This window comes from Lytechinus pictus, chromosome 4 (assembly GCF_037042905.1).
Source record: "Lytechinus pictus isolate F3 Inbred chromosome 4, Lp3.0, whole genome shotgun sequence".
NCBI classification, from domain to species: domain Eukaryota; kingdom Metazoa; phylum Echinodermata; class Echinoidea; order Temnopleuroida; family Toxopneustidae; genus Lytechinus; species Lytechinus pictus.
In genome coordinates this window covers 2,391,276-2,404,200 of record NC_087248.1, presented here as the reverse complement: position 1 = coordinate 2,404,200, position 12,925 = coordinate 2,391,276, and the positions used below count along the sequence as shown (strand labels likewise).

General features: G+C 34.0%; 1 protein-coding gene across 1 annotated transcript in view; it reads left to right on the top strand.

The window, feature by feature from the left end:
• The window catches only part of LOC129259709 (prickle planar cell polarity protein 3-like), a 142,950-nt gene that overhangs the window by 128,582 nt on the left and 1,443 nt on the right, over nucleotides 1-12,925 (top strand). The window contains exons 2-4 of the mRNA XM_064098891.1: nucleotides 1,903-1,988; nucleotides 11,702-11,882; nucleotides 12,484-12,720. Coding sequence (XP_063954961.1) covers nucleotides 1,903-1,988; nucleotides 11,702-11,882; nucleotides 12,484-12,720 — 504 coding nt within the window. The remainder of the gene's footprint in view (nucleotides 1-1,902; nucleotides 1,989-11,701; nucleotides 11,883-12,483; nucleotides 12,721-12,925) is intronic.

The window sequence follows — 12,925 nt, the reverse complement described above, 5'->3', positions numbered from 1 at the left end:
CAACTCTGTATGTGATTTCTTCTCAGATAAGTTACAACTCAAAACTGAGTAAGAAATATCTCCTTCAAGGTCATTAATCCATGGGTGCATGGAGTTGATGTAACTGTTTTAAAATCAACAGTTAAGCAGTTTTATCCAATTTATATTTTTACTTTTTTTTCAAATCACTGTATTTTTGTTAAATCAATATTTTTACATTTTGGTAAAATTAATACTACTATATGTTTTCAAATGAATAATGCCACAAATTTTCTCAATTGAATGAATGATTTTGTTCTTTATTTTGTCAAATTACTTATTTCTGGAAGGTTTTTTGTTTATGTGATGATGAACAACACTGGTCTATGTTCAGAGAGGACCACACACACCCTCATGTGTTAAAAATACTTGGACACCACATAGTTTGAAAATCAATGACAATAAGAAAAGTTGATACAACACAAATAGGCATTGACCGATTAATTTAACACTGGCGTAACATGGGACTTATACACTAAATAAATCTCAATATCTACCGTTATGTCATAATGCTTGATGAAGTCCTCTCTACACACTTCTAAACATCTCTGATTTTTCAGTGTATGGAATACAAGAATATAGGTTATCAATAACTTTGCGGTGTTGATGCATGTGATGGTTCATCAGTGACATTCTGTCCAATTATGTTGCAGTACTTTGTGAGTAGTATCCTGTTCCCTATAATCATTTCAAAGATTGATTAATTCAATTATTGGAGGACATGAATCATTACCCTTACTCCGAACCAATCAGATCACATCAATCAAGGATTGGGTTATTAGATTCCAAATGCAATATAGGGGCAAGAAGCAACCAATGCAGTAGGTCATGTCCTTGATATTGGGTTTTTCTTCTAAGGGTTCCATGCTATGGTGACAATTGCTCCGATGGAAAATCTGCACGTTAAGCCAAATATAAAACCGAACCTCCAAAACTAAATAAACCCTAATCCATATCTTTACATTATTCCGAACCAAAAAAAAACTCTATTGTAATCCTAACTCTAACCCTATGCCGTCTTAAGACCAAAGCAAATGTCTTGTCACCCTTATGAGACATTCTTAGAAGCCCCCAAACATGATCCTAATTTATTGAAGGATACTTTTTATCACTTCCTGATTCTATCTGAAGTGTTAAGCATGGGCATTTCCTTCACATGTTATAAGAGGTCTTGGAAAAAATATGGTTGGCAACATTCCCACTTTGCTGATATACTAAGTTTAGCTAGTTGAACTTCCTCAGTATTGAAACACATAAATGAATGTAGGTTATTTTGAGAGACCATTTTTCGACACCTGTATTGATAATGTGTTAATATCAGCAGTAGATAGCAATGGTTTTATATACTACAAGATTAACCAATAACTTCTCTGTACATTGTTCACTAACTTTTTGTACTTAATGATGTCAAGCTCTTAATGAAATCATCAACAGAAAATACCATTTTATCTTGCTGGGTGATCTATATGTAGCCTTCAGGTAATATGATGGTGGTCTTCTGTCTTCCTCTGAGGGATTATGTCTTGGAATCTCTGGTAGGGGGACAGGGAGGGCTTCCAGTGCCATCTTTAATAGGAGTATTAACTATCAAAAGAATTCAAGACAAACCTTAATACTCTGTCATGAAAAACAGAGATGGACCAGTTTAGAAATGTATTATAATGGAAATGATATTTCAATGATGCTTCATCATTATTACAACCACCATCATTATCATTAACTCTATTATTATAATCACCTTCATCATGATCATCATTATCAACATCATCACCATCCTGGTTACCATTGTGCAGCGGCTGCATCATCGTCATCATACATGTCTTAATTCTTTAGGAAGATCTTATTAATCTTTAGTTTTATGTTTTTGTTTTGTTTTCTTTTCAGAATTCAGCCTTTGAGGAGGTGGATAAAGGGCAGCCGTGTTTGAGCTGTGGTGATAAGTGCCTAGGATTTGTGCCCCATAAATGGAGGTAAGACTTCTAGCAATATCAATGAATTTAATTAGTAACTTTTAAGGCTGCAAAATAATGCTACAATCACACAAACAATGCGTGACTCCATACCAAGCTAAAACTTTTACGTTATTTTCAATGACATATCATCAGTCCATTTGGAGTTGGTTATGTCAGTATGACTGTAGAATTACTTAAGTCAAAGGAGAAACACACCTACCACGCATTATATTAAATTTATGAACAATTTGATATGATATGAAATAGCCAATGCTCCTTTGAGTGTAACACCACTTAAAGCCTGTAATATAACTCAAACTGGAGCCATGATATCTTCATTCATTCAGTCAGTCATGTCCACCAATCAACATGAAAGATTCAAAAGAATTGAACCAACCGATACATTCCAAACTTCACAGCTTTAGAATGAATTCAGTTCGTCTGAGAATAGTGACCAGCTGAAAATTGGATTTATTTTTAAAGTGAAGGATTTATTTTTTAAATCTCAAATGATACAGATTCAAAATGTGTAGCTTTGAATTTAAATCACACGGGAGTGGAACAAAGGAGAGAAACAATTTTCAGTTCCGTTGTCCTTCCATGCCATATTCTCAAATTTCATACCACAAGACATAACATATACAATTTTGAAAGTCCTACTGTATGTACATGAGACAATTTGCTCACAGATCTGTTATGGAATGAATATGAATGATTATATACCTGTCTAGAGTTTAACGTGTTCTAGACCCTCTAGGTTACATTCCATTCTCAGATGGGTTCTTATATAAAGTACACGAACACCAGGTGAGATGCTCAGGTCAAAGGTCATATCCGTCTGTAGACCTATTCTACAAAACATGGAGTGCTAATGAAACAGATCTAGATTATAAGCTTAGAATAAAGTCTACATATTTGGAAAAGAATAGACCATGCAAGTAAAATTTGTTTCGAGCTTAGAATAAGTCTCTACGTATTTAGAAAAAACATGTACTTTAAACAGTATTTGGTATAAATCCTACCAACAACATGCAATTTTCGTATACTTGTTACTCTCTTTCAATATCATTGCTTTATAATCCAGGGGGGTGTTTCACAAAGATTTATGTATGACTTTTAAATACCGAGTTGCGTACGGTATGAAAGGTTTGACCGCATTGGTCAGATCGTATCATGTGGACGCGCACTACTGCGTATGTATCTATAAGATCGCGCGTTGCATATCATGTACACGTTGGCATTTAAGTGCGACTTAAGTCATACTTAAATCTTTGTGAAACACCCACCAGGTTGGTGTTTCATAAAGCTGTTCTTATCTTATGAGTGAATTTATGAATGACTGGTGATCCTTTCTCCTGGTAAATGATACACACAAGATTTTCATTGATGTTGATTTAGTTCCTAAAAAGGGTCACCAGTCATTTGCAAAGTCGCTTGCAACTTATGAACACCTTTATGAAACGCCCACTTGACATTGTAAAAACAATACCTCAATTCTTTAAAAAACAAAAAGGTTGTGTTTGGTCTGTGATTGCATTTTAAAACTAATATTCCCTTGCAAGTAATTTGTCATAATAATAGTGTTTTTCTATCCGCCCACCATGTTTATTTTATGTTGTTACTTTCTAAATTGAGTGATATTAAACTGTAGAATTTGAAATCATTCAGGATTAGTTGAAAGTATTGACCAATTGAACTCTTCAATTTAGATTGGGATCTACATGTAAATCTTAAAAAATAATTTTAATTTTGATAATAAATCCTCAGGAATTTAATTTAAATCAAGAGTTAAACTAGTCAATAAACACATTTAATCTGAATTTCTTTAAAATTCCAATTTAGAGTTTAATTTATTGCAACTTGAATGGGAAGATGATGTATATAGTTTGATATTTATATAAATAAAAGAGGAATGATTAAAGCAATTAAGAAAGATTTATCTTTTTCTGAACATATACCTTGTTGATCAAGTTTAAATTCAAAAGAGAAATTGTGTATTTTTCATATTTTAAAGATAATTGTCATTGGCCATTCAATACTTCTAATTTCATCTCATATTCACATCCTTCAAAAACATCCTGTATATACATCATCATAAAACATTAAATTTAATATTAATGGTATTTCAATTTTAGAATTGAAAAAAAAAGAGAAATATGTTTGAAAGTTGCAGAAAGTGAAACCTTTTGAGTTCATTGGTCTAAGCTTTAGGATAAGCATCAATCTTTGTAGAGACCTTTCTTGTTGACGCTCATGTAGATAGGAAGAACGCTTCTCTCCCAATCAAAATTGATGTCTGTTTCAGCAATGTGATGTGACAACTCATTTTGGCGGGTCATGCCGCTGCAAATATTTACCCAATTATGGGATAAACGATGAGATTTTTATTGAATTCTCAAAATACTCTCTAGATCCTGTAATATTGAAATGTGAGACTTTGGGGGAAGTAATGAGAATTTGATGAGACTCGTGAAATCAATAGACTCTTGAAATTCACTTGTTGCAGATCAAGTGGAGTCACTAGCCCTAGCTCTCTCAAGTGAATATTTGCTTGTTTTATTTATTCTAATGATAAATTGATCAAACTCAGCATCTCAACTTAATTGTTCTTTAATAGTGGAATGATAAAATAAATAGAATTCATAGTTAAAATTATTCAAAATTTATATTTCAATTTTCATCTTTATAAAGAAATTTCTTTTATATTTAATGAGCTGGCTATTGGTCATTTTTATCAAATGGAACTTGAATGAAATAGATGTATATCAATCTATCTTTATCTGTTCACAGCCCTTAACCCCCCCCCCTCCCCCCCCCCCCCACTCTCTCGCTCCCTCTCTTCTCTCTGTCTTGCTTTCTTTCTGATTTTGCCTGAATGAAATGTTTAGGAGGGAATATGAATTACAAGCAGATATTTTTAGAAATGCAATGCCTGATGTAATTTCACCTTCATTGAAACACAAACTGTCTTTGACAACACATAACTGTTCTTAATACTTCTTAACATCTATAACAATTATATTTCACATGTTGTATGGATTTATTGAGATAACCTTCAGAGTAGGATGGTATTCCTGTGTCAATATTTATTTGTGAGTTAAACAGAAATGGCGTAGATTTCAGTCTGCATTTTATATCAATAATTGTCTCTCCTTTATTCCTGTATGTAAATTGATCAGGGCAGTAACAATAGTAGAATCTGAAGAAAAATACGGGAAGGTTAATTTAGAGAGAGATGAAGAAAGAGAGTGAAGAGAGGGAACGAAAGAGAAAGGGAGAAGAGAGACAGAGCAGGAGGGTGTATGTGTGATAGAGAGAGAGAGACAGAGAGAGTGAAAGAAAGAAGGAAAGAAAAGACAGGGGACTGTTGGTGCAAAGAGAGATCTTTTACTTATAACCAGTCCCTCTCACGTCGCTATTATAACTGAGACATAGTAAGGCAGAAATAGAGGGAGAAAGTTTGAAACATTTTTAAAAAAACAATTCTTTCTCCAGAAAATTGTCTTACAGTTAGAGCAGTAATCTCATATCTACTCTAGATTAACTTTTTGTGTGTTGAATAACTCTTTGCATCCATACTAGTATTGTCCAGATGAATTGATATATCACTGCAAGAAGTTACAGATGTTCGCCAAACAAAGTCATTTATAGTTACTACACTTAAACCTTTTGTCACTCAAATTATCAAAGGTGTTTCATGCAAGGGATGTAGTACATTTTAATCTCTTTTCATTTAATTACTTCAATAAGGACAAGTATTTCCTTTTAATCTATACCCATGCATAAAACTATGGTCATGAACATACTTACATCACAAAATGTGTTTCCTTTGTAAACTGGATTGGTGTTCTACTTAGGCCTATAACACCATCACAGTAACAGTTTCAACACCGGTTTGTGCTTGTTGTTAGGTGTCAAAACTAGTGTCTGTGGTGTTACATCTTGCACCATTTTTTTTTTGGCAGTTACGGGAGCATAATTATAATCATGATTATCAGAAAATTTGCAAAATTTTGCCACCTAATGACCATATTGATGTCCTCGGGTGAATAATAATGTCAGATCTACGGTCTTCATTGGTATACATGTAATTTGAAAATAGAGTTCTGCGAGGTAAATTTACTTCTTTTTGGAAGATGAAGTTCAAAATACATCATTACCTTTAAGACACTCAACCACATTACCTCATGTTTGACATCATTAACCCATTTAATCCTCCTAAGAAATCATAGCTGGTGACCTGGTTGTGATCCCAGAGGGGATTCATTCAGGAGATGTCCTGCTCCTTGTAATTTGTTGAGATTGGATGACGGTGATGACGCTCCTCCCATCTTGGTCATCTCATCACCATGGTAACGGACCACCCGGTCACTGCAAAGAGTCACATGATAGGAATCCAATCAATCAAATTGAAGTTAAATGGATGCAAACATGAAAGATCATTGACATGAATATTCATGAACCTGCGAAGACTGTTTGATGAAGAAGGAAGTTATTTTGAATAACAAAAAGTCATGAATTTAGGTTACTGTACCCATCAGTAGAGATATTTTTACTCTTTAGTTGTTACAAAGAGAGCAAAGAACATTTGGCTTCAAACTTGTGAAAACCTTTGCCATGTACTAAAATTGTGTATTCCTCTATCAACAAGCAACCGAGCACGCTGAAGCTGTAAATATTAAATTGAAAGGAATGCATTCTTATAACTCTGGACTTGTCCAGTCAGACAGTGCCGCATGAATTGGTTCAGCATGGCTCAGATCGGGAAAATGAATGTGAAAGGGGTCCTATGAATACTCAGGATATATACATTAGTTCCATTCTACAATTTCATTCACATTGTTACAGAGGCTGTCTCCTAACAAATTCTGTCTCGTTTCATTTGAAAGCAGTGAAGATGATTGAGTACCTCTCTTTGATCTCACCCAGCCGGTGGTTTCATACCTCCTTTCTCTGCTGTCGTTCTCTCATAGTCCCATATGTACACTAATCAAGCTAATTTGAACCAAGTTGCAGTTGTTGTAACTCCTCACTGGTAGATGGGAGCTTTGGAGGGAAGTAATTTCCAGGGGGACCTAGAAAAGAATTAGGTCGGTGTTTCCCACTTCGTTTGAGGTTTGCCGAATCTCACAAGTTTGTTGGCATTTCAACTGGACGCTAGTAGAATATGTGTCATGAAATTCTTTTATTCCTTAATATAATAATTTTCAAGGTTGGTTTCAAATTGAATCAACTTGTCAAAATTGATTAACAATAACCCACACAAGTAAATTACTGAATACGAAAATATCAAGTTGAGCTTCAAAGCATAAGGAGAAAACAAAGTTTAAAATTCAGGACTAACTCTCAATGAAAATTTCACTCATTCCACAAAACCTGATTCAGAAAGAAGAGGAATTACCATTTTAGATAAACAATTTTGTCTCATTTTTGCATTTTGCTGACCAAATAATTATTTTGGCTATTTAATGAAAACATTGGCTGGTGATTTATTGTTGGTTTTGGCGTGGCTTGTAACAATTAGTAAGGTTTCCTGAGAATGTGATAAAACAGTTTTTTTATGAGCCACCCTGTATATTAATTTATGGAGAGTGAAGCTGCCTCATTTTTTATTCCTTGGAGATTTTAGAGATGTTATATTGGATTAAGTTCTTCTAGTTACTATTTTCACTGTCGTCAGAATCAACCCACCTTGCTAACGGAGCAATCTCGAGATATTTATTTTGAAATTTCATCATCTTTTCATGCCATCATTGGGGTTGACGAGATGACAGATACAGTATATGTATTGTATTGAATCTTTGTACCAGACTTTATTTGTGAACCTGTTACAATCCACATTTAAATCCACATTTTCAAACGTTCATAAAAAATTACTTTTCATAATCATTAAAAGTGATTTAAATATAATTATGTATTTGTTATTTGTTGATTATAAATCATTTTAAAGTCATGTAATAATGTTAAACGCAATACATTACTTTGGCATGATGATAATCTAAATACTGTTTAGAAATTTATTACCAACATTATTTAAACATTTCAATGGTATTGAGTTAATAGTGCATTAACAAATATCAAATATAATAATTCACTGTTACATCATAGTGTTCGGCCCACAACCAAAGAAATAACTAATAATTTTTTGACAAATCTTAGGTGAACTAAGGTGTGAAGTACAGATATGGTAATACAACCATGCCCAGAATGCTCCTCACACAAAAAGTTAGAGTAATCTACAGTTTGAAATAGTATTATCGACAATACTGAATAATTGAATATAAACTTAAGTTTTTTATTGCCAAATTTGCCATCATGAAGAAAAATGTAGATAAATGTGTTCAATGTTATAGTTAGCCAGCTCTCTTATTTAAATGAATAGTGTAAATATTGGTTTGAACCGGTAGGATATTGAAATTGATAGATGTGATGAATTGATTTAATCAAAGTTCTGAGAAAGAGAGAACGATGGATCATAGTCAGTTAGCAACCCATGTATTTCAATTCAGGCGACACCAGTAAGTGTATTGTGTACCTTCAATAAATCTTGTTTGCAATGATTGTCTGTTACTCTGATGTGCTTCCGAGCTTGGTTGGTTGGCCCTCTGTTGTGCAGATTCTCATCATGAACCAGTTGGTAATTGTTACGTGCTTACATTTTTTTAAATGTCTAACACTAAAAGGTAAAATAGATATCTATCACAGGCTTATCTCCAAGATATATGAAAATATAAGTACACAAAAAATAGGAAAATAGCATATGAAACCAGATAGATTTACTTTTATGTTGTGTTTCTTTTTTTATTATTGAAAGAGAAAAGAATCATTTTAGACTCAAGTTAGCTCCCTGATCAATAATTTGAGTTTTGTACTTGAAATTTACATGTTAATTACAGGATGTCAACATAACTGTCAATTATAGTAATTTTGAAGAGTGATCGATCCTTGTAAGAAATGATGTCCATGCATCTTTCATGTAGGAGAAATTCATTCAGGTTTTAAATTTACTGTGGCATATGTCTGATTCTATAGAGTCAACTAATTTGTCCATTATTATCATACTACAGAATACGTCAAGGATATTAAAGACCATAATGATAAAAATTAAAAACTTAGCTCATGAAAAAAAGAAGAAATATCTGAAGGTGATATCCAAATTTTTTGCCTATTATTTTGTTTTATGTATTTCTTATAGAGGAGACTGACAAGTGTTATTTGAGCAAGTTGCGTATTAGATATTACAATTTTAATTGGTTGAATAGAAAGGCAGGCATAGGTTCAAATATATTTTCTATCTCCTAAGACTGACAAGTAAAATCTCTTGTAAAACCCAAATATTACCTGTACGTGCTTGATGGTGTAAGAGTATTATATATTAATGGATAGTATTTTTATAGACACAAGCTCATCAAGTCTCCGCAGGATGTTTCCCTCCTCCCACTTATTATTTACTCTCAGGGGCTGTGATGTCATAATGATGTCACAAGTACCGTAAATGTGTGTTTTGTGAGGATTTAGTGTCGGCTGTGCATGATGTTTCAGTCGTTTTTGAAGCTGTCTTTCTTGACGTGACATGGATGGATATTAAGTCTTGTAAATGTGTTTTAATACATTCATTGTTTATCCAGGGGTGCATCCAAACTATTTTCTAATGATGGAATTGTGTGTTCAAATCCCAGCTCAACCTAGCATCCTTTATCAAGGTATCAGTTGACATTTGCCACTCCTTCCAGGACTGCGGTGTTGAATGGTTACCTACATGCAAAAGCCAATGAGTACTTAGAAATAAAGTTTAGAAACCTCTTGTTTAAAATGTTTCTCAGGGAGTGGAGAAAGTGCATACATTGTATGCTGACAAGCCAGAATCAGATAATTAGGGTAATAATATATCTGCATATATCTTACACACATTTTTCTGATGTAACAAGCTCTATATGAAAGTGGAATATTTTCATTGTTAGTATTGTTAACACAAATCACAGAAATAAAAATGCCAGCACAAAACATTATGACTTCAGGAGAGCATTATATTGGGCTATCATTTCAAGACATACCACCATACTCCATAAATTTACCAAGAATGTATCCTTAGATAAAACTACAAATATCAACAGAACACAAAACTCTCCTATCAACTGTCAATAGTACAACCATGCATGGATTCTGTGAAGGTTGATAAATCCTTGATGATATTTCATAAAAGGTAGAATAATTCAGTTAGCCATTTGGCAAATCAATGATTCATTCACATTTTCAGAATAGATCTAATTAGGAGTGTGCATTCATTCATTCATTCATGAAGGGTCATTATATTAAGTGTTTAACCATGATTGATTGGTTATACACTAAATATAACTGGAAATTATACACTAAATATAATGACCTTTCAGCACAAATATTTGAATTAAAATTATGAGAACCCAAGAAAAAAAATCCCCAAAGTATGCTATTGCAGAATGTTTGAATGTGGCATGGACTCTGAGGATACACCATGTAACTGCACAAGTTTCAATCATAGAGGGCAGTGTTGAAATTTAGCTGAAAGATACTTGAAGTTAATCACATTCATCATGATGCTGTGTATTGGTCTGTCTCCATTCATCTCATTTTCCAGGAAGAAAATTTTCTAAAGGTGTTATAATTGTTATGATATCTTTTACATGTTGTTTGTTTCTTTTGTTTTCATTTTATATTACAGATGTGGATAAAATACAGAAGGACAAATTGAAGTGTGAAATGAATCAATTGTACTGGAAACCCGGGGGGGCCACTTACATTGACGAGTGGATACCATGCGCGACCAAAAAAACACGTAAAAAGGATGTCTTTTTCACGATAGGGCACGTTACGTACGTAACGTAATAAGGGTGTCAAAAACACTAAAATAATGAAAAAAGGGTATCTATTTCGCTAGGAAAGCTACGTGTTTAGGGTCAAATTTGCGAAGGTATAAAAATCAAGACTAAAAAAGGATGCATTTTTTGCCCCAGGAGTCAACATTACGTGTTTAGAGTATAATTTGCGCGAGATGGGATCATGGGTTGTACTAAACCCAATTATGTACTGTATAGGTAAAGGTAAAACCGACGACCGACGTCCGTGACATAACATTGAAATATCGCTGTACTTGTTTAGGGGTTCATTTCAGGGAATACTTGCCAATAGTATCGTTTTGTTTCCAATACTTGTTAAGGGTAGGGTTTCACACGCCTATACTTGTTAAGGGGTGCATTTTCAGAATATGGAAAATACGTGTTTAGGGTGCTTTTTCAGACCTCATGGTCGCGCATGGTATCCACTCGTGAATGGAAGTGGCCCCCCCCCCCCCCCCGGGACTGGAAATTAAATAAATCCTATCAATCAATCAATTTGTTTTACTATGCATTCATTTTCACTCTTATCAACCCCCTCCGAAATAAGAGATATTATGCCAACTACATTTTAATCTTTTCTTCCTCTCTTCTGTTTTACACCCCAAAATGCTTTTTTTTAATTTAAATATTTCATCATTGCAAATAAAAAGGGTTTGCTCTGATGTAAAATAAAAATAATTTTTTATGTATTTTTGGTCTTTTTATTTTCTTCTTCAACAAGGAGATTATATATTTTTTAATGCTGATATCATCATTTCAATAACATACTTTTTAATGCTCTGGTTTGGTGTCATTTTACTTTTTTTTTTCACCAGTTTTAATTCATAATCTTTGAATTTCTTTCCTCACCCCATCCAGGAGTACATGTGCATCATGTCATTGTGGTAGAGAAGATCATGACATCATCCATGATAATCTTGTAACTGTTTTTGAGAGATTAAATCTTCCAATCGAGGACCATGCCCAGCTACAAAGGACAAAAGAGAAGGCCCTTGCTCTGGGCTACTCATGGGTCCCGCAAGGTCTATCTGTTACTAAAGTAAGTAGCCATCTTCTCCCTCTTCACCCCCCTCCTCCTATTGTTGCCTGGTTTTCAGGAGGATATTAGGTTTCCCATGCACGGTTATTTACAGTTCCTGTGTAGCTGGCATGAGGGCATAACCCATTCGTGCACTACGCAAACTGTACAGAGCATGTGATAGAACGTCCTTTTGCCTAATCAATAGGAACGGGTAATGATGTTTGTTGTAAATCCTAACGCCCTTCTGACCAGCCAGGTGATGATTTTCTTATTTCTCATCCCTCTGTCTCCTTACCTTTTCCTTTCCACTTCTTCCGCAAACTCTTTGCCATTGCTACCCCCAATTTCTTGATCTCTTCTAACTTTCATTCACTCTTTACATTACCTTTTAATGCGAAACACAAATCCACATTGTATCTTTCAGTCATTATTATTATTTTTTTTTTTTTGGGGGGGGGGGGTAAACACCCACTTTTACAAGGAGTTAGATAATAAATGGGATATGGTGCAATGCCAATGGATTTTGGTTTCATCTACCAGCACAATTCTTCATAAAATTATGTTATCAAAAGAACATATTCATGATTTGTCTGGTTTTATTTTGTTTATTCAACTGTAGATTGAGGAATTTATGAACTCATTACCCAATAATCAAATTCCAAGACTACATACCCCAGGTGAGAAATACCGCGATCGGCAGCTGATAATACAGATACCTAAACAAGATGTCTCGGAGGAGTTCTGTCACTTCCTGGGCGATGCTGCAACCAATGAAAGCTACACTCAATTCCTAGAACTACGAGACGAGACGGCGTTTGGGGTCGGCAGAGTTAAAGACTATTTACCTCAAGATATGGTGAGTCAGATTTCTAAGGTAATATCGATATTTAGATTTATAACACCAACTATCATCAATTAGATGTTGTTAACCATTTAAAATTGCTTTGTCATGAAATCCAGGAATTTCTTGCTGATCATGAAAAGAAAAAGTTTAATGAATAAAGGTTCTGTTTATGTAAAACTTGCTGTATAAAATTGTGCAAGACCAGAAAGGCATAAAA